General features: G+C 43.5%; 2 protein-coding genes across 2 annotated transcripts; one reads left to right on the forward strand and one right to left on the reverse strand.

Moving 5' to 3' along the window:
• Positions 1–1,117: 1,117 nt before the first annotated feature.
• Positions 1,118–16,767, reverse strand: LOC131974939 (netrin-G2-like). Its single transcript, XM_059337449.1, has 12 exons — positions 16,740–16,767; positions 16,341–16,378; positions 13,505–13,675; positions 11,450–11,708; positions 11,052–11,197; positions 10,625–10,863; positions 10,309–10,481; positions 9,233–9,256; positions 4,136–4,303; positions 2,108–2,251; positions 1,783–1,869; positions 1,118–1,518 (listed from the first exon to the last, which is right to left on the reverse strand). Exons 1-12 carry the CDS (start codon positions 16,765–16,767, stop codon positions 1,388–1,390), a joined length of 1,608 nt encoding a protein of 535 aa, XP_059193432.1. The 3' UTR covers positions 1,118–1,387.
• Positions 16,727–21,812, forward strand: med27 (mediator complex subunit 27). The gene is made up of 8 exons (XM_059337081.1): positions 16,727–16,968; positions 17,243–17,387; positions 20,047–20,177; positions 20,251–20,344; positions 20,755–20,862; positions 20,951–20,992; positions 21,072–21,149; positions 21,606–21,812. The coding sequence occupies exons 1-8, from the start codon at positions 16,766–16,768 to the stop codon at positions 21,738–21,740; spliced, it is 936 nt and encodes a 311-aa protein (XP_059193064.1). The 5' UTR covers positions 16,727–16,765; the 3' UTR covers positions 21,741–21,812.
• The last annotated feature ends 5,128 nt before the right edge of the window (positions 21,813–26,940 follow it).

Below are 26,940 nucleotides of genomic sequence, written 5' to 3' on the forward strand. Positions count from 1 at the left end.
ATATAATAATACAATAACTATAAATATCAGTGTTTTTGATCAATGGTCAGAGGGACGGGGGTTCGACTCCGTCCTGTTGAGTTCTCACATTCTCAGTGTCAGCTTGGGTTCTCTCTGGTTCTCTCTGGTTCTCTGTGTTAGGGATTAATAAACATGAGCAATAATCTGCATTATAACCTTCAGTAAATGCTGCTAGAAATGTATTTATCAGAGCAGAAACACAGATTGTATATGTCAGGAACAGCACCCAGCTGGCAGGATCAACTAAAGGACAGGCTTGTAACACTCTAACACATATTAGAGGTAGGGGTGTGCCATATTGTATAATTCACGATTATACCGGTATATATTTTTTATGAGTAAAAAAATGCATATCATGATATTGGCAACGTAAGGGTGAAAGACATTATTTACCTAGACTGTTGCGGCTCCAGAGTCTCATGTGCTGCGCTAATGTCACATTTCAAGCTACTGAAAGTATATCTACAATATTCATAATATAAAGTTATTAGGCATTGTGTTGCCGTATATATAGCGTATATACCTTTATTCTCCTTTACAATAATTCATTAAAATATGCAATGATAAGATCAGTATATATGATGGAATTGTGGCATCAGAATGTGAAAGGGCCTTTATGAACTAAATTCTCTAGGGGGGCATGCCCCCGGACCCTCCTAGCCAACTATTAATCAACACTGTCTGGCTACTCCACACCCTGTTGATTGTGAAAAATGTTTTGTGAGGTGTTTGCTCAAATTTAGCTCTCAAAGTGGAGAGGTTGATCAGATTGTACTTAAGAATGTACAACATTTTCTCCCGAGGGGGCCATGGCCTCGGACCACCTACATGGTTATTTTTTATTATTGCTTATACTCAAGAGTCAAGAGTAATGTTTTTGTATTTGGCAACTGTTGATTTATAATTGAGGCCCCTTTCCAGGTGAACCTGCCTCTATTTTATTGGTCCAGCAGGAGGTGCCTGCAGCCGACTCTGAGTGAAATAAACTGGCAGCCAATCAGAGAACAGAAAGATTCTTTATTCAGTAAAAAAGATAAACAGAAAAACAAGAAACAGTACAAACAAATATCAGATTTATTGTGTGTGTGTGTGTGTGTGTGTGTGTATGACCTTTGACCTTTATACAGAAAATACACAAACAGTAAAAAAAATTACAAACTTCAACAACAGAAACAGAAAGTTCATCTCCACGACGTCATCAGAGCTTGAGCAATCAGAATGCAGTGCTGAAAACTGACAGCCAATCAGAGAGTAGACACACTCATGACATCACAGGAAGTGTGTATTTGTCTTTCAAAGTAAAATACAAACATGTTACAGAACATCCTCTCAGGTGTGTCCATTGTTGACGTCACTTCCTGTGATGTCAGCAGAAGGTGGACAAGGTGAGACTGAGAGTCAGCAAGTAGAGCTGTGAGGTCAGAGAGGGGACGGAGCCAGCGGCGTCCTCTGGGCAGCCACCTTTTTTCAGACACACCTTCTTCTCACAGAGCGCACCTGCAACACATGACATCATCACACCTGAGCTGTGACATCATCAACTGTCTGTGACATCATCACCTGAGCTGTGATATCATCACATCTGAGCTGTGACATCATCACATCTCAGCTGTGGCATCATCACATCTCAGCTGTGACATCATCACTCCTGAGATGTGACATCATCACCTGAGCTGTGACATCACACACAGTGACATCTTCACATCTGAGCTGTGACATCATCACCTGAGCTGTGACACCTGTCTGTGACATCATGTTTACCTGTGAAGCGGTCAGGGCAGACGCAGCGCTGGAAGTCCTGGCAGGTTCCTCCGTTCTGACAGAGCAGACGTTCGTCACAGACGTTCGCTGAGGGACGACAGTAATCTATTACATCATGTGTCAGTCACCCTGTAGCCCAGCACCCTGTCCTGTGACATCATGAGTAATCTATTACTCCTCATTTATCAATCACCCTGTAGCCCATCCCCTACTTTACGAGATGAATAATCTATTACTCATCATGTAGCCCTGCCCCCTGTTCTATGACATCATGATATTTATTATTATGACATTTTCTCACAGACTTGTATAGAGTGAGGCTCACCTGTGCAGCTGGCTCCGCCTCCTCTCCAGGTGTATCCAGGTAGACAGGAGTCACAGCGCCTCCCTGTGGCTCCGTCCTTACACTGACACACACCGAAGTCAGAGCAGTGAGGAGACACACTGCCGTCCACGTCACACAGACACTCTGAGGACACAGCACAGGAAGGATGAGTGTGTGTGTGTGTGTCTGTGTGAGTGTGAGAGTGCATTTTTAACTTTGTGGATTTAACCTTGCTACTTGTTTCTAGTCAAGTAAATGCTTTGATTTTGCTCTTCTCAGGCCACCGGACAACCTTATACAGCCTGCTCGCTCTACTCAAGGTGGACTCTGGACCTGCCAGTCTGCTGTAATACACAGTTCATCTCTGGCTTTACGGCCCAGCAATCACTGGACTTCCTTGCCCTCACTGAGACGTGGTTAACGCCAATCAACTCTTCCACTCCTGCAGCTCTCTGCTGCCTTCTCCTCTCCTCACAGGCCTAGACCCACTGGTAGGGGTGGGGGAACAGGTTTTCTCATCAACCGCGATTGGAAGTTTGAAGTAGCTGGAACGGGCTATCTTTACTCAACTCTCCTCCCATCTTCATGGGAACAATCTCCTTGACCCTCACCAGTCTGGTTTTAAGAAGGGCCCCTCAACAGAGACTGCCCTTCTCGCTGTGACTGAACAGCTTCACAAGGCGAAAGCGGCCTGTCTCTCATGTGTGGTGGTCCTACTGGACCTTTCTGTTGACCATCAGATCTTCATCTCCACCCTTCACCACCTGGGAGTATCTGGCTCTGCCCTCTCTCCACTCAAGTCCTATCTTAAGGACCGCACCTTTCGTGTGACTTGGAAGGGTTCTGTGTCAGAACCCTGTCCACTCACCACTGGGGTCCCTCAAGGCTCTGTCCTTGGTCCGCTCCCTTTCTCGGTTTAAACCAACTCCCTCGGCTCTCTCATCCACTCGCATGGCTTCTCCTATCATAGCTATGCTGATGACACCCAGCTAATCGTTTCATTTCCCCAGTCTGAAACACAGGCAGCCGACATCTCCCACTGGATGTCCTCGCACCACCTCAAATTCAACCTGGGAAAGACTGAGCTACTTTACCTCCCAGGGAAGGGCTCTCCCACCACTGACCTCCACATCACTGTCCAGAACACAGTGGTTGCCTCCACCAAGACCACTAAAAACCTTGGTGTGACTCTCGACAACTAACTGTCCCTCACCTCACATCACCGCTACCACCAGATCCTGCAGATTCTTGCTGCATAACATCAGGAGAATCTGCCCGTTTCTCACCCAGAAGGCAGCTCAGGTACTGGTCAAGGCGCTGGTTTTCTCACGCCTGGACTACTGCGAGTCCCTCATGGCAGGTCTGCCTGCCAAAGCCATCCGACCTCTGCAACTCATCCAGAATGTAGCTGCTCGGTTGGTCTTCAATCAACACCACTCCTCCCTCCACTGGTTACCCGGGACTAATACGCTTCATGACTCTAGCTCTGGCGTACTCCACTGGGAATGGTTCAGGCCCAGCTTACATCCAGGACCTTGTCAAACCCTACACTCCTGCCCGTTCTCTCCACTCTGCATCAGCCAAACAGCTGGCAACTCCCCCCCTGCGTGGGTCAACTCGCCTAATAACCTCTTCCAGACTTTTCTCTGTCCTGGCTCCCAAATGGTGGAACGAGCTCCCCACTGACATCAGGACCTCAGACAGCCTAGACATCTTCCACTGCAGGCTGAAGACCTACCTCTTCCACAATACCTTGATTAAGTCATGGTCACCTAATTTCTTATTTTTTTTATAATAAATAAATAAAATTAATTCTTCTTCTTTAGCATATAGATCTCCTGTAGTGGTTACATTTGGCTCTTAAGGTTCTGTTCTTACTTGGTTCCTGTTGTCTGAGGCTAGAACCATCAGGTTGAATCACTTACTGTAAGTCGCTTTGGACAAAAGCGTCAGCTAAATTATATGTAATGTAATGTGATGTAATGAAGTGTGTGTGTGTGTGTGTGTGTGTGTGTGTATGTGACTGACCCACACAGATGTTGTCGTCGTCCAGCTGCAGTGAGGCGTTTCTATAGTAACCGAGGCGACAGTACTGACAGTTCTGTCCTCGTGTGTTGTGTTTACAGCTCACACACGTCACCACATTGATGAAGTCGATGTAGCTGCAGCGGTTGGAGTGACCGTTACACTCACAGTCTGAAACACACACACACACACACACACACACAGACACACCTGTCAGAACTCTTGTAACAAAACATCTGCACATGTCACATGTTCACAGAGACAGACGGACGGACGGACGGACGGACAGACAGACAGACAGACAGATGGAGAGACAGACAGACAGGCAGACAGGCAGACAGACAGACATCAGCATCATGTAGTTATTTCAGTCCTTTTGATCTGTTTGTTCACATTGAATCACAGATAATTCTCTTTATTTTGTGTGTTAGTGAACCAGCAGGAGGATCAGATTATTGATCAGATTATTGATAACATAATTGATCAGATAACTGATCACATAATTGATCAGATTATTGATCAGACATGGAGACAGCAAGAGGATATTATCTTATATACAGGAGGCTGGGGGCGGGGTCAGTTCAAAGAGGCGGAGTCTGTTTAAAGGTGAGGGGTCAGGTGGTCACAGGTGGTCTTACCCTCAAAAGTGACGAAGGCGATTTTGGACAGCTGACTGAACTTTGGTCCTCCTGGAATCAGAATCTTCTGGACTGCTTTGGATACAAGATAAGGTGTGTAACCATGGCAACAGACAAGTGTTAGCACGGCACTAACGGCCAATCAGAGCACAGCACTGATTCTGAACTACTCATACTATCACTCCTACTTCTAGTGCTCCTACTGCAGATCCTGAAGCTGTCAGCAGGTGGCAGTCCTACCACTGTTTATAGAGCTGTACCTTTTTTTTTCTCGTAGCCTTTTTCATCTTTCTCCTCCTTTCCTTCCTTTGTTTCCTCTGTTTTACCCTCTTTGGATTCAGTGGCTGTTTTGTTCAACAGAGAAGGAAAAGTTTTAAGTGCGTTTGAAAGTATGAATCACAGAGTGATGTATTTATGTGTATCTGTGATATATAGTGTATGTGTGTTTGCATCTTTTGTAAAGAATGAAGCTTAAACTGAACTCAGATGTTGAATCATGTTGTACCTTTCTCTTCTTTCTGCTCTTCGCTCTTCTCTTGTTTAGAGTCTGAAACTCTTGCAGGTTCACCGGCAGCCGGATCCTCTACAGAAGACTTTCCTTCTTTCTTAGCTGCAAATGATTCTAATTCTGGATCATCTACTGCTTCAGAAGAACCTGGTCTAGAATTTAAATCAGGACTTGTATCATCCAGTGCAGGGGAATCTGGCCCAGTTGATTGAATTCCAACATTTCCCACTTCCTCTATATCTAGCTTTGCTGAGGCAGAATCGGGTCCAGAATCAACCTCATTTGATCCAGGAGCGTCAACAGATCCACGGGAATCATCTGAAATGTTCCAGGAACCACCAACAGACACTGGTCCAGAATCTTGTCCAGGTTCAGCTGAATTTGAATCATCCGGAAATGGAAAAGTGAAGTCCACAGGGGCCAAATCATCAGCAGGGTCAGACAGATCTAATGTGCTGGAGCTTGTGTCTAGTGCAGCATCACCTCCTCCCTCAGAAGGAGGCAACAAGGACTCTACAGGAGCATCTGGAGGTAAATCATTACGAGGAGATACATCAGGAATAGGTATATCCGGAGGAGGTTCATCAGGAGGAGATGCATCTATCTGTAAATCTGGAATCCTAGAGGAAGGCACCTCTGGAGGAACATCTGCAGGTGGTACATTAGGAGAAGGCACATCTGTAGGAAGTAGATCAGGAGAAGGTTCATAAGAAGGAGGTACACTTGAAGGAGCTATATCCAGAGATACATCTAGAGGAGGTTCATCAGGAGGAGGTAAATCTGGAGGAGGTACATCGGGGGGAGGTACATCCAGAGATACATCTGGAGAGGGTAGATCAGGAGGAGGTACATCAGGAGGGGGTAGATCAGGAGGAGCTACATCCAAAGAGGGCACATCTGGAGAAGGTACATCTGGAGGGGGTAGATCAGGAGGAGGTACATCTGGAAGTGGATCTTCCGGAATTAATGTATCAGGAGATTGTACATCAGGAGGCATTTCAGGAGGAGATTCATCTGGAGGAGGTTCTTCCGGGGGTACATAAGATGATGTATCTGGAGGTGGTACATCCGGAATGGGTATATCAGGAGATTGTACATCAGGAGGCATTTCAGGAGGTGTTGTAACAGGAGGTACATCAGGAGGAGATATATCCGGAGGTGGTACATCAGGAGGTATATCAGGAGGTACATCAGGAGGTACATCAGGAGGAGGCATATCTGGAAAGGCTCCATCTGTAGGAAGTAGATCAGGAGAAGGTTCATCAGGAGAAGGTACATCTGAAGGAGCTACATCCAGAGATATATCAGGACGAGGTTCATCTGGAGAAGGTTCTTCTGGGGGTACATCAGATGATTTATCTGGAGGTGGTACATCCGGAATGGGTATATCAGGAGATATATCTGGAGGTAGTTCATCAGAAGGAGATATATCCAGAGGTGGTTCATCAGGAGGAGATATATCAAGAGGTAGTTCATCAGGAGGTACATCAGGAGGAGATATATCTGGAAAGTCTCCATCTGGAGGAGGTAGATCAGGAGGAGTTTCAGTGATTGGTGTGTCTGGAGGACCATCAGGAGAAAGTCCTGCTGTGACTGGAGGATCTCCAGTCTGAGTGGTTGGGTCTGACCCCATGGATGCAGTACCTCCAGATGGAGCCCTGTCACTGGCTGGGGTTATTTCTGGGATGTTTGTTGTTGTTGGTGCTCTGGTTGATGTTGTAGTCTCATCAGCAGGTAAGGTACTACCACTGTTCAGGTTGGTAGTACCAGTCTCAGAGAGGGTGGAGTCAGAAGGTGGCGTCACTGGGTCAGAAATAGACACCTCAGAGTCAGTACTGCCTGGGGTAGTGGGGCTGTTGGTGCTGGTGTAACTGGTGGGACTGGAGATTCTAACAGTGGCACTGGAAGTGGTGGTGCCTGGTACTGTGGGAGCTGGTTCGTACAAAGTCTCTCCAGTGTCCAGAGCTTGACTGCTGGATAGAGCTATGTCCACTGTAGGTTTTGCTGTGCTACTAAAATCTGTAATTGAGTAAGAGTCTGTTGTACTAACAATATTATTGAGAGTAGAAGAAACTGTAGAACCAGTGTCAACTGTTGTAGTAGTTGAGTCTACAGCAGCTTTAGCAAAGCCAATGGGATCAGTTACACTAATGAAGTAAGATGTAGAACTCATATTTGTGACAGTTGGAGGACTTTCTGTACTCGTAGAAGCTGCATCAGAAGTCAACATGTACATAAAAGTAGTTGTATAACTGCCTGTAGCTGTCGTGAGGTCAGAAGTAGAAGTAGCAGTAGTGGTAAAACTGTCAGTAGAGGTGGAATATTCAGTTATAGTAGTACTGTAAGTAAGGGTATTTCCATCGGCTACAGTAACATAAGTTGTAGAAGTGTCAGTAGTCTTTATACTGTCAGTAGTAGCTGCAGCAGTAGTACTAGCAGTAGCAGTAGTGTCAGTCACTCCATCTGATGAGGTAGAGGGTCTATCAGATGCTGCTGAGTTTGAGTCACCAGCCGCTGTCAGAGAAGAAGAGTTACGTCCCTTTAGTGAATCTCAGCTTTCTGTTTTCTACAGATACTGAACTCTCTGCAGAGCATGAAACTGACTCAGGCCTGCAGTAGACTCAATATAAATGAGATGTGCTGAAGCTGTTCGTGCTCAGATTGTCTTATGGCGTACTTACTCAAAGTTGATGTCGAATTATAAATTTGCCTTCAGAAAAACAGGTGTCGAGTTGTTGATGTTAGTAGCTCAGGGACTCGACAATATGTTGACAAACAGCATCTGTGACGTCTTTAATGTTGCAAAAGTTTTTGTAGGCGCTTATATGAACCTGGTTATGAACTCTTGTTGAGAGCTTATAAATTTGTGCCATCACAGCAATGAAGAAGCCGGTAAAACAATTAGTATTCTCGTCCGAGACTGAAAACAGCAGCACATGTCGGATAACCCCTCAACAGACTGATTATATAAATAGTTATAATAATAAATATTAAACACATAGATGCTGCACATCCTGTCAAGTCCAAACACAATTCGTCATTTATTTTTTTTAGAACCTAACTGCTTCCATCAATGTTCAAAGCCACCAAAACCCAACCAGCCAATCAGGTGTCAGTAAACCGGGGAAAGTTCTGCTCTGCAGAGAGTTTCTGGACTCTAATGTTTCTGTAAATCAACACACCGCCTTCAAATCCACATTTTCAATTTTATCTCAGAAAGTGAAAAGAACTTTCATGTGTGAGAAGTTAAACGTTGTGTCCATAGAGAATCAGATTGATTTATTGATCATTGATCTATAATTATTCAGATCACTGTTGCATCCTGCAGGAAATCTATTAAGTCTTTACTGAGAACTGGGACAAGTTCTGAAGCCTCTGAGGTGACAAACAGGCAGCACTGTGTGTGTGTGTGTGTGTGTGTGTGTGTGTGTGTGTTTGTGAGTGAGAGAGAGATTAACACAGATTAAACACACACACACCATCTGCTGCAGCGACAGTTTAACGTGCACTCTGATATTTAACTCATGTGACCAGTCAGAGCAACATGTGATCATTTAATCCAATTTGTCCTGATGGTATTTTTATTTGTCAGAGTCAGAACTCATTTTGACATATAATAATAATAATAATAACAATAATAATAATAATAATAATAATTTTATCCTACTATACTGTGTACTATATAGTGTTACGGTAATTTAACTAACTAACTGATTAACTAAGGAACAAACTAAAATGTTATAATATAAGCATAATAATTTGTATTGTTTTCATGTGGTGTTATTCTGACAAAAAGAAATGTGATGGTTAAATGAGAAACATTACATTTTACATGATGCAACACTGACCATGTTAGTGGAGATGGAGGTGGGGCTGAAGCAAAACAACCAGGTGAGCAGACAGACAGGTAAACAGGTAAACATGTGAACAGGTAAACAGGTGAACTCTACTTACTGACGGCTGTTTCTGCTGCTTCACCTGAAATAGAAACAAAACATCACTGATCTCAGAGTATGTTCAGGTACGTAAAGGTGTTGGTGGTGTGTTCAGGTACATACAGGCGTCCGCAGTGTGTTCAGGTACCTACAGGTGTTGGCGGTGTGTTCAGGTACATACAGGTGTCTGCAGTGTGTTGAGGTACCTACAGGTGTTGGCGGTGTGTTCAGGTACGTACAGGTGTCTGCGGTGTGTTCAGGTAAGTACAGGTGTCTGCTGTGTGTTCAGGTACCTACAGGTGTTGGCGGTGTGTCCAGGTACGTACAGGTGTCTGCAGCGTGTTCAGGTACCTACAAGTGTTGGCGGTGGGCATGAACAGGTGTCTGTGGTGTGTTCAGGTACCTACAATTGTTGCCGGTGTGTTCAGGTACGTACAGGTGTTGGGGGTGTGTTCAGGTACATACAGGTGTCTGCGATGTGTTCAGTTACCTTCAGGTGCTGGCGGTTTGTTCAGGTACAAACATGTGTCTATGGCGTGTTCAGGTACGTACAGGTGTTGGCGGTGTGTTCAGGTACGTACAGGTGTCTGTGGTTTGTTCAGGTACCTACAGGTGTTGGCGGTGTGTTCAGGTACGTACAGGTGTCTATGGCGTGTTCAGGTACCTACAGGTGTTGGCGGTGTGTTCAGTTACCTAAAGGTGTCTGCGGTGTGTACAGTTACGTACGGGTATCAGCGGTGTGTTCAGGTACCTACAGGTGTTGGCGGTGTGTTCAGGTACGAACAGGTGTCTGCGATGTTTTCAGTTAGGTGTCTGTGGTGTGTTCAGGTATGAATAGGTGTCTGTGGTGTGTTCAGGTACAAATAGGTGTCTGGTGTGTTCAGGTACGAATAGGTGTCTGTGGTGTGTTCAGGTACATACAGGTGCCTGCGGTGTGTTCAGGTATTTACAGGTGTCTGCGATGTGTTCAGTTACCTTCAGGTGTCTGCAGTGTGTTCAGGTACCTACAGGTGTTGGCGGTGTGTTCAGGTACCTACAGGTGTCTGCGGTGTGTTGAGCTACCCAAAGGTGTTTGTGGTGTGTTCTGGTACGTACAGGTGTTGGCGGTGCCTCTGGGCAGGGGCAGGTATGATCCTGGTCTCCAGCTGCGGGACTTGAAGCCCTGGCTGCAGCGCTGACAGTCCTGTCCGCTCGTGTTGTGGTCGCAGTCACACTGCAGCGTCGCATCTCGTAACAAACACTGAGAGGCGTGCAGGTTACACTTACACCTGCAGGAAACACACACACACACACACACACACACACACACACACACACACACACACACACAAACACACACGCACACTCTCTGTCACCTTCAGGTTTTAGGTGTTTGTTTTCCCCAGCAGAGACCTGTGTCACCAGTTGTTACCTGGCAGGTACGTCAATGTTTGAGATGGCGTAGAAGTACTTGAGCAGGTTGTCCTTCTGGACGTACGTCCCGCCAAGCGCCGGGCGCAGCAGCCGGAGCCGCAGGTTGGTGAAGGTGAAGAAGTCTCTCAGACCCTTCATGGTCTCCATCCGGGTGTACAGGGCATCCATACTGATCAGCTTCGGACCTGCAAACACCCCGAAGCGAGCGCGCACCTCGAACACCACAACCTTCTCCTCCTGGCGGTGGAAAAGGATTCGGAGTTTAGAGTGTAGCAGCTGATCCAACATGTTTAGTCTCTGATATTTTAAAGTTAATCTAAACTCTGGAATATGGATTAATTATTATTATTTATTATTAAATATTAACATGAGTGTGAACTGTGTTTGTCTGGTTCCCAGTTTGACCGTCAGGTCCAGGTACCCACCTTGGCTCCAACCCAGCGGGAGTACTGCTCGGTGCAGATGACCCGGGTTAAGTTACTTGGTGCTAAATCAAAGACCCGTTTGGGAGACATCCCGAAAGCCTCCAGACAGTCGTCAGCATAGTACTGGTACGGCTGCCAGGTCTCTCCTGAAACACAACAGTTTTTATCCCTTTATCACCAATTAATACCATGAAACTGACAGTTTATTATCTGAGTCCACAGCTTCCTTGTGTGTTTGTTGTTGGCCGCTGATCTGAAGGTTGCAGGTTCGATTCCTGGCAGCCTAATGCTGCTGCTGTGTTCTCCACTGTGTGAATGAATCCCTGAGGGCAGCGTTTGGCCTCAGACACCAGGAGGATGTGTGTGTGAACGGGGGTCCCCCCCAACGGACCACTTACCTTTGTCAAGAGACTTCTCCAGCACCATGCTGGTTGGCCGGCCGTACTCGAAGGTGACCACGATGTCGTCGACCACCTCCAGACTCTTGTTCCAGGACAAAGTGATGTTGGCCAACAGCGGCTCAGGATACCTGGACCAGGTGACCGTCTGCCAGTAGGTGATGAGCCCGCCCCTCTCCCTGTCGCCCATCAACTGAGGGGGGTGAGACAGGTCAGGGCTGGAGGCGTCGCACTCATCGCTGCACAGGTACGGGTTCTCCTGCAGAACCACAGACAGACAGGGGTCAAACATTTAATCTCTACACGTCTCACTGTGTGATCGGTCGGTTCCCTGAGGAATTTTTTATTATTTATTTTTTTATAATTGTTATTATTATCATTATTACATACATTTTCTTTTTTATATGTATATGTTTATGTTATTGTTGTGGCTTTATTTTCCATATATATTGTGACTACTGTTTGCTGTCTTGTTGATTGTGTTGTATGTGTTTTTAGCATAAAAAGCCAAGAAAAATATTTGTTATCACTGTAATTCTGAGAGGAGACATGAGCAAAAGGTGAAGACTGGACACCTAACAGACATATTACAGATACCGAATGAATGAATGAACCTCATAAAATCCTTGTTCTCTGACAGAATTTTGTTCTTCAGAGTTGTGACATAGTGCGGTTTGTGTGTGTGTGTGTGTGTGTGTGTGTGTGTGATGGATTAACACTGGAGTTAATCTTATCTGTGTGTATTAGAAGTTAAGCTGCCAGCTGTCACACTGCAGCTAACTGTTGAGTTAGTTAGAGTTGGTTACAAGTTTAATTCAGTCACATGATGAATAAATATTAACCAATGAATGAGTTGATACTGTCACACTTTACCTATATACAATATACATATATATATATATATATATATATATATATATATATATATATATATATATATTATGTGTGTGTGTGTGTGTGTGTGTGTGTGTGTGTGTGTGTTTTTTTATCTTGAGGGAATTACATCCAATCAATTATTAACATTAAATGTTTCTGTTACATTTATCAATAATTTAGACGTGACTGAAACTTCCCGAAGGAACAATTAGACACCAGCAGGACTGTGTGGTGTCCAACCTGTGGCTTGGAGCTCCCAGCAGGTCACCAGAGGAACCAGAGGGGTCCCGAGATTATTGACAGGACATGAAATATTCAAATAAGCGACAATATAATGTTCTGATTCTCTGTGACCAGAGAGAGGTGCATTATGGGTAAACTATAGCCTTAATTATGTCTGTTAGAGTTTCACCTGAAACACGTCTGAGCAGAAAGATTCGTCTGATGATGTCAGAGCTGTTGATGTACGGGAACATTAAAATAACACAGAGGGGACGCTTCACGTGGAGCGCCTGATAACGACTTCTGATGAGCGTCTGTCTCTGCAGCAGGTCAGAACAGCTGACATTTAAAACAGAGAGGACGAGACAGAAATGTCTCAGTTCACCAACTCAGAAAGACAGAGACACTGGTGTTCTTCTCAGTGTTGGTGTCCCGTTGGGCGTTTTTAAGTCCGTGTCAAGTGCGTGTCTAGGTGTGTGTTTAGGTGTGCATACAGGTGTGCGTACAGGTGTGTGTTTAGGTGTGTGTCTAGTTGTGTGTCCAGGGGTCTGTTCAAGTGTGTGTACAGGTGTGTGTTTAGGTGTGTGTCCAGGTGTGTGTTCAGGTGTGTGTTTACGTGTGCGTTAAGGTGTGTGTCCAGGTGTGTGTTCAGGTGTGTGTTCAGGTGTGTGTTTAGGTGTGTGTTTAGCTGTGTGTCCAGGTGTGTGTCTTGGTGTGTGTTCAGGTGTGTGTCCAGGTGTGTGTCCTGGTGTGTGTCTTGTTGTGTGTCCAGGTGCGTGTTCAGGTGTGTGTTTACGTGTGTGTTAAGGTGTGTGTCCAGGTGTGTGTTCAGGTGTGTGTTCAGGTGTGTGTTTACGTGTGTGTTAAGGTGTGTGTCCAGGTGTGTGTTCAGGTGTGTGTCCAGGTGTGTGTCCAGCTGTGTGTTCAGGTGTGTGTTCAGGTGTGTGTATGACTTACCAGTGTGCAGAACCTCTCAGGTGGGTTTCCGCAGGTAATGCCGGGGGGGTCGACTCTGATCTGCATCACCTCCTTCATGTTGGTGGCTGGAGGCTGACATGGGTAGAACTCCCACCCTGGCCCAGCCTCCGAGCCACGCAGAGAGCGACACACGTCGAACATTCCGCCGTTCTGACAGCGTCCGCACGCCGCCAGGAGGAGGAGGAGCCAGGCGAGGAGGGGGGACATGCTGGACTGACCGTCAGACAGACAGGAAGGCCCTCTGCAGTTCCCACATTTTTCATCCAGAGGTTCAGTTCTGCTCGACCTTCTTTCAGCAGGTGGGTGTCATGGTAACCAGCTGGTTACCTTGTAATAAGGTGACAGTTAACGCTAGTAGAGGCCCTGCTCACTGCCAGTCTGCAACAAAAAAAACAGAAACAGTCATTAAACACAAGAACTTTTCACACCTGTTCACACTTGTGACCCTCTGGAGTGAACCTTTGGAGTACCAGTGACCCTCTGAGGTACCAGTGACCCTCCGAGGTACCAGTGACCTGACCTTCTGGAGTACCAGTGACTCTCTGTGGTTCCGGTCTTTGAGTAGTTTCTTCCAGTTCCTGTTGATAACAGGTGTACATTTTTATGTCGTTTCAGTCGAAGCATTAATTTAATTTAACTTAATAACATTTTATAATTATGTCGGTTTGTGTCGAACATAATAAATGCAGCTCAGATGAAGGTTTAAACATAAATCTTATAGTTTTGGAAATAAATCCAGAGCTGTCTGGAGGTTGCAGATCTGAAAATCAGAGAAGAGGACTGTTTGTGTTCTTCTTGTTTGTTTGTTTGTGTCTGAAGTGATGAGAAAGAAGATTAAACTGAGACTCAGAGACTCAGACACTCCGTCCTCTTTATTAAAATGTTTCTGCTTCACCGCTCTGACGACACAAGGTACTGAGACCCAGAATTCCACCTTGATCCCCCACCTCTACACCCTGATCCTCCACCCTGATCCTCCACCTCTACACCCTGATCCTCCACCCTGATCCTCCACCTCGACACCCTGATCCTCCACCCTGATCCTCCACCTCTACATCCTGAACCTTCACCTCTACACCCTGATCCTCCACACCTCCACCCTGATCCTCCCCCTGCAACTGATCCTCCCCTTCCACCCTGATCCTTCACCTCTACACCTGATCCTCCACCCTGAACCTCCACCCTGATCTTCCACCTCCACCCTGATCCCCCACCTCCACCCTGATCCTTCACCTCTACACCTGATCCTCCACCCTGATCCTCCACCTCGACACCCTGATCCTCCACCCTGATCCTCCACCTCTACATCCTGAACCTTCACCTCTACACCCTGATCCTCCACACCTCCACCCTGATCCTCCCCCTGCAACTGATCCTCCCCTTCCACCCTGATCTTCCACCTCTACACCCTAATCCTCCACCCTGATCTTCCACCTCCACCCTGATCCCCCACCTCCACCCTGATCCTTCACCTCTACACCTGATCCTCCACCCTGAACCTCCACCCTGATCTTCCACCTCTACACCCTAATCCTCCACCCTGATTCTCCACCCTGATCCCCCACCTCCACCCTGATCTTCCACCTCTACACCTGATCCTCCACCCTGAACCTCCACCTTGATCCTCCACCTCTACACCCTACGATGTTTGCTTCACCTTAGGAAAAAAACTGTAAATGTTCTGTATACTTGTATCAGTGTATTATTATTATTATTATTATTATTATTGTTATTAATAATAATAATAATAATAATAATAACAATAATAATAATAATGTTATTATTGTTGTTATTATTATTATTATTATCATTATTATAATTAAAGACTTTATGAGGGACAGCTGTGGTCAGTTTGAGTTTAAGTTGTTCTAATGTTTTCCTCTCTGATCAGATTTGAGTTTGGTGAGTTTAGTCTCTCTGTAGCTCTCTCAGGTTTCCAGCAGATCTGTACATAATTAGTTTTCTTCCTTGATAAACAGACAAAATTATTTCAGCTCTGCAACACTTTGTCTTTTTTTTTTTTTTTTACTTTATATTTAAACACATTGTGTAAAAAATGATGTTCTCATTATTATTGATATGAAAACACAAACTAACACTTATTACCAATCATTGTGTGTGCGTGTGTGTGTGTGTGTGTGTGTGTTTCTGCAGACTGCGACTATAGGAACTACAACAGAACTGGATTTGAGGAATCTGTCGGGTGGCTATATAACTGTCTGTCAGTCTGTCTGTCTGCTCAGTGTCACTTACCTGTCTGTCTCTCTGTCGTGCTACTTCCAGTCTGTCTGTCTGTAGTTTGAGTCTTCAGATTGATTGTTGAAAAGCTGATTAAAGAAAATTAAAGAGCGAATGTCCTTGTTTCTTCTTCTTCTTTCTTTTCTCCTTTTTACCTTTTCCTCTTAATCTCCTTCTGCTCCTCCTTCCTCCCCCTCTTCTCCTCACTGCTGAAGATAAACCTCTCACAACTCTCCTCCCTCTCTCTCTCTTTCTCCCTCCCCTCTTGCTCTCTCTCTCTCTCTCTGTCTCTCTCTCTCTCTCTCTATCTATCTCTCTCTCTCTCTCTCTCTCTCTCTCTCTCTCTCTCTCTCTCTCTATATATATATATATATATAGACATTTATATATATATATATGTATATCTATATATATAGATAGGTAGATAGATAGAGACACTGATGGTCATAAATGTGATTTGTTTGTTTTGTTTGTGTTTGTTTGTGTTTGTTCTCAGTGCCACACCAAGAAGTCTTTGAGTCTTTGAGGAAATTATCTGTGAACTCAGTGAACATTTCTTTTTCAGATCTTTATTAACAATTAAGGAAATACAGTATATAAACAAGACATAAAAAACTGTCAGTTACAGTAACTGTAGAATTAAATATATATATAGACCTCAGTAAACATTCTCATAATTAGTTCATGTTACATGACGTCACAGCGCAGGAAGCGGGGGGGGGGGGGCTACAGGGTGATTGATAGGTCACATTATATTCTTATTTTATTTCAGCTCGTCTTTTTTATGTTATTTAATCTTTTTATTGGCATGTTGTTCTTAGACTTTTTTAAATTGTAGATACAGTTTATTCACACATTAGTGTGTTTACCTCCGGCCGCAGAAGAAACTTTCTGTTCAAAAAAATAAAATCAAACGAGTTTTATTCGTGCTTTTATTTTGAAAACCCGGAGAGTGACGTCATCTGTGCGCGCCAGCCCGCAGGAACAACAGAAACAGCCAACATGGCGGACGTGGTGAACGTCGGGGTGAACCTGGACGCCTTCTCTCACGCCATCAGCGGCATCCAGGCGCTGCGCTCCAGCGTCAGCCGCGTGTTCGAGTCCCTGAAGGATGGCATGAAGAACCGGGAGACCCTGGAGGGCCGGGAGAAGCAGTTCATAGCCGAGTTCCAGGACCACCTGCAGGCGGTCAACAGGGACCTCAAGTGAGTCTGGAACCATAAACCAGAATGCATTAAAGAAACAGGCAATATAAGGAACCAGACTGCAGCCAGGCAACAGGCAGTTTAAGAGATCTGCTGCACCAGGCTGCATTAAAGAAACAGGAGATTTAAGAAACCAGACTGTAATTTAAGAGATCTGCTTTGTCTGTCTGTCTCTCTCTCCCTCTGTCTCTCTCTCTCTCTCTCTCTCTCTCTCTCTCTCTCTCTGCCTGCCTGCCTGCCTGTCTGTCTCTCTCTCCACCTGTCTGCCTCTCAGTGAGCTGGAGCGTCTCAGTGGTCTGGTTGGGCGCCCCTCAGAGTCTCATCCTCTCCATAACAGCGGTCTGCTCAGTCTGGATCCGGTTCAGGACAAAACGCCGTTATACTCTCAGCTGCTGCAGGCCTACAAGTGGTCCAACAAGGTAAACAGCTTTTATTAGGGCCACGGTGTAATCGCACAGAGCACTGGCCCCTACAGCAGTAGCTGTAGTTTCAAAATTTTGCATTGAAGTGAATGTGACGGTTCAAAAAAAATGAGCGAAAAAGAACAATAATTGGAGATTTTCAAACATCTACTTGTCCGGCATAATTTCACCTAAAGACTCCATTAAACTTTAAACAGTAGAGGCAAGTCTACGCGTGTCACGCATGTACGGCTCTATGTTTTACAGGCATTGGTAGATAACCAATAAGGTAAAACATTTTGTTTATGCTGCATTTTGCTGACTTTCACTTCCCTTTGTATCATGCGTCAGGCACTTCCCTCAAAACAGCCTAATTAAGGTTATGGCCGGAAAAACTTTAAGTTTATCTGGTACGTACGAGATAGTCTCTTTCTTCATCTATAAGTTATGCTTTCTTATAAACAATCCCGTATGAAGCTGAGACTGTGTGTCAGTGGCGAAGGCAGAAATAATAAAACACTGCCTATAAAACAAGCTCTCCCAACAGAGCTCTTTAAAGGCTGTACACAATACAACGGTAAAGACAAAACATGCGTATCGGCTCTAACGCACAGCACAATAAATCATTTTATTGCACAAAGTGCGGACTACAGATGAACCCAAACAGTAGATAAGGTGTTAAGGCACAGCATAACATAGACCTGCATCAGACAGAACTCTCACATTAACGGCGATTGTTGTTTCAGTACCACGGACAGCTCATGCGTAACAGAAACTGCGCAGATCATTACTGTGGAAACCAGTAAGGACACAACACCGGCCTCTTATATTTCTGTTGTCTCACGACAGTGTTTACTGGTACTGTTTAAGGTTGAGCTGCCAGCCGTTGTGAGAAATAAAACACGAGCCACAAATATAACGACCACTGTGTCCGACTGGTCCCTCCTCCGACCTACATCATCATAAACAACACAACGCAGAGTTCCACGGTGTGGAGAGGCTCATCCCACACAGGTCGGGTTACAATTACAATTATATATTTATTTCCTTTCTTACATACTTGTTTATATTTTTTGTACCAAAATATGTTTTTATCAAACTATGACGGCAAATTTTGAGTTTAACAGCTGCTTCGCTTCACAATTAAAGCAATCCATGTATTCCCAAGAGAGACCGTTTAGGCTGTTTCAGTCTACCTAAATGCAATTTAAGTACACACCTTGGCTGATGCTTAATGAACTGTATGTCAGCGCGCATAAAATTACTCAAGAAGCATCCTTATTCATTGGACAGGTCTGCATGGCTACCTAATATTCAATTTGTACATTACAGCTGATGCGTAGTGAACTGTGAGCGTCGCACTTTACTATATAACTTATAATATATAACTTGAGAGAGAGAGAGAGAAAGCAGATCTCTTAAATTACAGTCGTTTCGTTATCAAGAAAATAAAAAAACGGGCTGAAAATAAAACTATCCTGACAACTCTGTTGGGGCTTGGAGTTCATCTATAAGTTGAACCTGAGACTCTATGTAACAGCTGATCTGTGTAGATCTGCTGCAGAACATAGAAAATGAATAAGCGTCAGGCCCTGATGATCCAGTGGACCTTGTGCGTAAATGCACACAGCCTCTTCCTCAGTTTGTTCCTGAGCAATGGTCAGGTCCTGATATACTGTTATAGGCGTACACGTGTTACAGGTGTTAACACGTGTGTGTTATTGTCCTAAAGCCAACGCTTCAGACACCTTAACGTGTGCACGTGGAGACTGAAATAGTGGAAACTGTCTCATTAGCCTCTCTTGGTAATACATGAATTGCTTTAATTGTGAAGCAAAGCGGCTGTTAAACTCAAAATGTGTCATCATGAAGAAAATAATTATTTGTACACTGAGACGAGCGTGCACACAGGCGTCCGCTGCGTTCGCACGTGGCATGACACTTTTCACCCGTCATCCCTTCATTGTCTGGTGTACTCGCAATACGCATGTCTGTACGCACATCTATTTATCAGTCTTTATGCAGGCACAGGCGACGATGCGGTTAAGGCGTTTTAGTATAGTGCGCTGGCATAAAATACCCCTCATACTCCAGATACACATGCTTCACACACACACACACACACACACACACACACACACACATTTTGAGGTTAAAGGGCATAGGTTGCTGTATAAATAAATACTTGAAAAGGAATGCTTGTTGTAGGTGTGCTCCTTGTATATTATATAGTATCATAACATTACTAGTATTAACTGTTTGAAATCTCTGAAGAATCTCATCATAGTGTACACACACCGGCAGTAGCCCCCGTGGCCCTTTCAGAATTTCCCCAGAGGAAATTTTCTAGTTATTATTATTATTATTATTATTGTTATCAGCTGCTGCAGGCAGCTACAAGTGGTCCAACAAGGTAAACACCAGTTGTTGTTATTATTATCAGCTGCTGGTACAGTTAATAAAGTGTTTTTATTATGAAAACAGAAAAACAAACAGCCTCATCACATAAAATATGAATATAATTATTTCTTATATCATATATTTATATTTATACTATTGTTTGTTTGAGTGATGGAGACTAAATAAACATACAGAGTGAAAATAATTTGTCTGGTTTTTCTTTCGGCATAGATGCAAGTAAGCTTAATTTTGTGTGTGTGTGTGTGTGTGTGTGTAGTTGCAGTATCATGCTGGTCTGGCCTCCAGTTTGTTGAATCAACAGTCACTCAAGCGATCGGCCAATCAGATGGGAGCTTCAGCCAAGAGACGACCCAAAGTCCAGCCCAGTACTCTGGTCCTCCCCCCTCAGTGAGTACTGCCATATTTATTGTAATACTGCAGTAGTAATGATGTCACAGGGATGTCACTGCCTATGTTCCAGGTACGTGGATGATGTCATCTCTCGGATCGGCAGGATGTTTCCTGATATGACCATCGAGTTGTTCCGACCCAATGGAACCTCAGCGGTTCTCCTGGTGAGAAACTCATCTGTCTGTCTCTCTACCTGTCTCTCCACCTGTCTTTTTTGTCTGTCTGTCTACCTGTCGGTCTCACCTGTCTGTCTCACCTGTCTGTCTCTGTCTGTCCGTCTGTCTGACCGGTCTGTCTGTCTCACCTGTTTCTCTCACCTGTCTGTCCGTCTCTACCTGTCCGTCTCTACCTGTCTCTCTCACCTGTCCATCTGTCTCTCACCTGTCTGTCTGTCTCTCAACTGTCTGTCTATCTCTCACCTGTCTGTTCGTCTCTCACCTGTCTGTCTCACCTGTCTGTCTCTCTACCTGTCTGTCTCTCTACCTTTCTCTCTCTACCTGTCTGTCTCTCTACCTGTCTGTCTCTCTACCTTTCTCTCTCTACCTGTCTGTCTGTCTACCTGTCTGTCTCTCAGGTGACCCTGGGGAAGGTGTTGAAGGCGATCGTGGTGATGCGTTCGCTGTTCATCGACAGGACAGTTGTTCGTGGATTTAACGAGAACGTTTACAGCGAGGACGGAAAGGTGAGACACCTGTCTGTCTCTTGTAAACTGTCTGTCAACACCTGTCTGTGTGACTGTCTCTTGTAACCTGTCTGTCTGTCTCCCTCAGCTGGACATCTGGACCAAGTCTCAGTACCAGGTGTTCCAGAAGGTAAGACTCACCTGTGGTCCTGATTTTCTGCTCACCTGAGCTGAGTGTGCCGTGCTCTGATTGGCTGTGTTGTTGCTAGGTAACGGACCACGCCACCACGGCCCTGCTGCACTACCAGCTCCCCCAGATGCCCGACGTGGTGGTCCGGTCCTTCATGGTGAGACACAGAACCACCTGTCTGTCTGTCTTTCTCTCTGTACCTGTGTGTCTCACCTGCCTCTCTCTCACCTGTACCTGTCTGTCTGCAGAAGGAGCTACATAAAGCTGTTCCAGTCTGTCTCACCTGTCTGTCTCTCTGTACCTGTCTCATCTGTCTCACCTGCCTGTCTCTGTACCTGTTTGCCTGTCTCATCTGTCTGACCTATCTGTCTCTCTGTACCTGTCTCTATCTCACCTGTCTGTCTGTCTCCCTGTCTTACTTGTCTGTCTCTCTGTACCTGTCTCTCTTTCACCTGTCTTTCTCTCTCTCTACCTGTCTGTCTGCAGACATGTCTGCGGCGCTACATCAAGCTGTTCCAGTCTGTCTTTCTGTACCTGTCTCTATCTTACCTGTCTGTCTCTGTACCTTTTCTGTCTGTCTCACCTGTCTGTCTCTCTACCTGTCTGTGTGCAGACGTGGCTGCGGAGCTACATCAAGCTGTTCCAGTCTTCGTGTCAGCGATGCGGTCGTTTCCTGCAGGACGGACTTCCTCCAACATGGAGGGACTTTAGGACCCTGGAGGCTTTCCACGACACCTGTCGCATGTAAAAAACACTTCCTGTTTGTTTTTGTTTGCATTTTGTATAAAGACCTTTTTAATAAAGTTGGATTGTCATTTTTTTCGTGTGTGTGTGTGTGTTGAAGCCCCGCCCCCTCAGCGATCATAAACACTGATCAATAATCAATAAAACCAGTTTCTGTTGATCTGAAGACTTTAGTATTTAATAATCAGTTTATCAGACTCTATAATAATAATCAATAATCAGGAGACGTCTGATAAGAACACTGAGCAGGAAATTATCATAGAAATGAAGAATGTTATGAACTGATTAATGCAGCTGGTGACCTTTGACATTCAGAATTCATCTGATAATTATTAATAAACATGTTGGTTGAGAAATATCAAATATTATATATCAAATGATATTAATTTAGAAACGAGTTCTAGTTGACGAGTTTGATATTTAATAAATGTGACAACCTTCTGACTGAATGAGTCGCCGGACGACTCGAATGACTCGCTGACATTTCAACGCGCGTCTGAAGGAAAAGTTCAGACCAAGGCCGACTCATGTTATATATATATATATATATATACGTATATATATATATATTTACTGTCAGTGGAGCTGCTGAAGAACATTTACAGTTAAAACTTCCTGTCATGACTTTCTGTTTATTAACTCCGATCAATAAGTTTAAAGGAGCTTCAGGTGGTCAGTGCAGCTCAGACTCAAACTAATTGATTTATAGTTTACAGTCGATCTATGTTTTCATAGTTTATTTCAGCGTCTCTGATCATTGTAGAGAGAAAAGAGAACACAAGATGAGAAACTCTAATATTTAATATTCATATTTTATAAGATTTGTTGTTTATCACCTCAGCAGAAACACCTGAGACTTTTTCTGACAGAGAGAGGAGGAAGGACTGTTGGTTCTGTGAGGAAGTGTCTGACTCGTTGCTGCCTCCTGCTGGTCGCCTGCAGCTTCTGCACTCAGACAGTTAAAGTATGAAATAATTTGCGTGGTATTATTGCAGTAATAACTGTACAGCTTGAAGTATAAGAAATATTTATTTTTCCTTCCTGTGGTCGATGTTCAGTCTGATTATTCTCTATAAAATCTGGTCCAGAGGGTTTCCAGGGTCCTTGTTCTGACGAGGACCAGGATGGAGCATCAGATCTGGATGCAGACGTGTAGCCAGTAATGGCCCGGCCAGCCAAGTTTCATAAAAATATGCTTTGTCACAAAAAAATATAAACATGTACGTAAGAAAGGAATACATTTCAAATTGTATTTATGGTTGCCTTGATGTGTGAACTTATAGATGTGGAACTGATGAGTGAAGTTCTCTAACCCGCTGGAACCGCGGGTAGACTGGGCAGCTAGTTAGCTGGCTAATATGACCACAGTGATGGCTAAGCAAAGTAAGTTAATGTGTTATTTTAACCCATAAGAACCCACAGTGACAAGGGTGTAACAAACATTTGAAATGTACTATAATCTCCCATATTCAGCTTTATGCTTCACATTAACTCATTAAGTCCCTAAGCAACGCATACTCACACAAGAAGTGACTTGAAAAATGTGGAAATCAAAATGTGGGTGTGACCAAAAACAGAAATCTAAAAAAGGTATTTAATTTTAAAAAGCTTTTTTTTTTTTAAAGTTAAAACCCATTTAACAGTTCTAATCCGTTAATAGGGTGTCCTGTATTGCATTTAACCTGTTTTGACCATATTTCCTGAACAAATGAATATAAAACAGGTTACAAAAATATCACTGTGACGTATACGTCGCATCAGGCTTTTAACCTAAAAATCGTCATGGAAAACCTGATGTGACGTCATTGTCACAATAACAAAAATGGTAATAGGCCACTCAATTATTTTCGCTGTTTAAACAAATCTGGAAAGGAATTTGTTGCACTATTAATGTCAGAAATTTGAAATATGTTGTGAAGATGCAGAGAAAAAGGAAAATTTGTGTTTCTGTAAGCAGAAAAGGCGTCAAGTTTATTGATTTTAAAATAAGAAATACCATTAACATAAATACCATAAATGCCCAGTGTGACATATACTGTATGTCACATCTCAGATCTTTGACATTTAGGGGTAGTTTTTTTTTAAAACATCGTAAATGTGTTCTATGTGGTCCACTTGTTCTGTTGTATATCCCCCATCATTTTCCTTTAAGGATAACTGGGTCTGGGTTCTTATGGGTTAAGAAAGCTGAGGAAGAAGACGAGTCCAGCCGGCCCAGTTCTTCGGAGCCGTTAGCTCACAAGAAGTTTAGCCCAGAGTCGGATGTTTGCATCACGCGGGTTAAAAAGCTGATTTGTGTTTCGAGTTAGAGCAAATGAACTGTGATTAACTATTTATTTATTGAGAAGAACCATACCAGAAGGGACAATCCAGTGTCCTGTTCAGGTTCATGTGCAAATATGAACCACAGATCCAAAATCGTTTGGAGCAACTGCCCAGAAACAGAACTTTAATGGGCCTAGATGTTCAAAATGAGCTGCTGGAGTCAGCAGCCGTCTTGCTGTTAGAAGATCAAAAAGATCAAAACAGAGGTGTGTGAAACAGCAGACAGACAGATATAAGGTGTGAGATATGTTCATGCAGGGAAAATTAAAGAACGAGAAATCAGGTTAGTGGTGCCATGAGGGCAGGTGGTTCGACATTACAGGTGATTAAACCCTTCTCTGTGCGTTGGCCTCCGTTATTTCAGGAAGCAAGGGAGGTGTGCAAGTGATTCTCAAACAAACTCTTCCTCAAGCTGTGTATGTTGCTGTATTTCTCACAGACTGAATTTGGTGTCGGGGCCAAGGTTATTATAGTTAACGAAAACTAACAAAATGACGAAAACTAGAATTGAAAAAACATTTTCGTTAACTGAAATAAAAATAAGAACTAGAGTTTTTAAAAAAACGATAACTGACTGAAACTGTATTGTGTGGTTACAAAACTAGCTAAAACTAACTAAAATTATAGTGAAAATGTCCTTTGTTTTCGTTTTTGTCAACTTTTTTCATTCATAATATGGTGTTGGACTTGGACGTCTACTCTCGAACCAAAATTCAAAACACCCAGAACTGTAAGAGTTAATAACCTTATTGGGGCTAAGTTTAATAAACCAAAGGAAATAAAGGCAAAATGTATTATGGCCACTTTGAATCTCACACTCAACACATAGCCCATTACAAAAAAACTAAAACTAACACTACAACTAATAAAAACTAAACTAAAACTAGAAAACTCACTCTAAAAAAAATAAACTAAAACTAACTGAATTTGAAAACAGAAATTCACAACGAAACTAAAAAACGAAATTAAAACTAATGAAAAATTATTATAACCTTGGTCGGGGCATGTTAGCGCATTCTGATACAGTGAACAACATAAATAGTTTAATAACAGGCAGCAGCAGACACGCGGTGTTAGTGGAAGTGTAAAAATTGCTCTGTCCAGGACGCCTATGCTTGGAACTTAAGCAATCCACAGACGCGATGTGAGGAAATATTGATGTTACTGGACGTGATATTAGAAGTACTGGCTGAGTGCGCTGAAAGCAGCGGTCAAACAAAGGTTGAGGCGCAGTCCCTACTGCAACAAATGCAAATAAAAAAGTTCATATTTTCACTTGTAACATTTGGGAAATTGTTTCAGACAAGTGGTTTAGCCACACGGGTTTTACAAAGCCCAACATTGTCAGTCTCTGAGTGCATCGACCTAATCGAGGGACTAAAAGAGAGTTTCGCTCGGTTTAGAGACAATTCAAAGTGTGATTTTGAACAAGTCATGAAGCTAACAGAAGAACTGATGCACAGCTGGGACCAGAGGGAGAAGGCTCCTGGACATGTTGTCACAACCAGTCTGGGAAAAGCAACAAGTGTGAGAAATGATGATGACCTAATAGTCGAGACGGAATTGTCCAAAAAATTGAAAGTGAGGAGGATTTATTGGTACAAGTCGGGAACTGGCCTACTTTACTTATTTCAAGGTGCTGAATCCAAAAAAAATGGTTCCCAAGCAAAATTTTTAGTTTTTGACATTCTCATTTGCATATCAAAATGGCGGCAGTTGGTCGTTGGACCATTTCCCCTTAGTTTTTTTGTCAGTAGGCAATCAAAGATGAGGAATTAAGTTTCTAGATCTATAGTCTAGGGTCAAAGCAAGGATATGGTGGAGGCTCAGTGCCTTTTTTATGTATATATATATATATATATATATATATATATATGCAAAATACCAACTTTTAAGGTGAAATTAAGCATTATTTGTGTAATTTTTTAAGGCCGACATAAATATTCAATCAATATCACTTTTAAATGTTCCAGTTGGTATTTTGCATATATATATATATATATATATATGTATATATATATATATATATATATATATATATATATATATGCATAAAAAAGGCATCTTGATTGCCTACTTACAAAAAAACTAAGGGGAAATGGTCCAATGACTGTGCAAGATGGGCAATTTGGTGGCCATTTGATATACAAATTAGAAGGTCAAAAACTCAAAATTTTGTTTGGGAACCATTTTTTTTTGACTCAGCACCCTTGAGATATGTAAGGTAGGCCGGTTCCCGACTTGTACCCATAAATGCTCCTCACTTCTTATAGAAGGCCTTTTTTCTGAAATCCATCTAGACTATAAGACACATCTGGAACAATAACCTTGACAGACACTTTTCTGCCCCAGTCTACGACATTTGCACAGAAGGAGTCTCTGCGGTGTGACCACTACTGCTCATGACATTTTTCCAAACCTCAACAAACTACTACTACACCCTTCTCATGATTCTTGTAGTGTTGAGACTGTTCTCCACTGCAGGTCAGATTAAAACGGACCTCAGAGGGTCCATGAGTACTGCCGTCTCAACAACCTGGCCCTCTTGTCCTTTGAAAAGGAACTCTGTGACTCTTTAGACTATGACGAGATCCTCTCTGTTTTGTAGGACATAAAAGCAGCAAAGGTAGGCCGGTTGCTTTTCTCATTTTTTTACTGCTTCATATTTTCTTGTGAAGGAATTTCCTGTTAACTAATGTTGTGGTGTGAATAAGCCATGTGGACCGACTGTGCTTAATACTTTTGAGTAGCTATTTTTTTACACAGAAGCCTAATTTCTTTTTTCTTTTTTTTTTAACTTCTTTTTATTTCCTTTTTTCCAGGTGCAGTCATACATTCACAAATTCCAAGAAACAGCACAGGTGTACATGGGGTAGAGG

The sequence above is a fragment of the Centropristis striata genome, chromosome 7, assembly GCF_030273125.1.
Source record: "Centropristis striata isolate RG_2023a ecotype Rhode Island chromosome 7, C.striata_1.0, whole genome shotgun sequence".
Lineage (NCBI taxonomy): Eukaryota > Metazoa > Chordata > Actinopteri > Perciformes > Serranidae > Centropristis > Centropristis striata.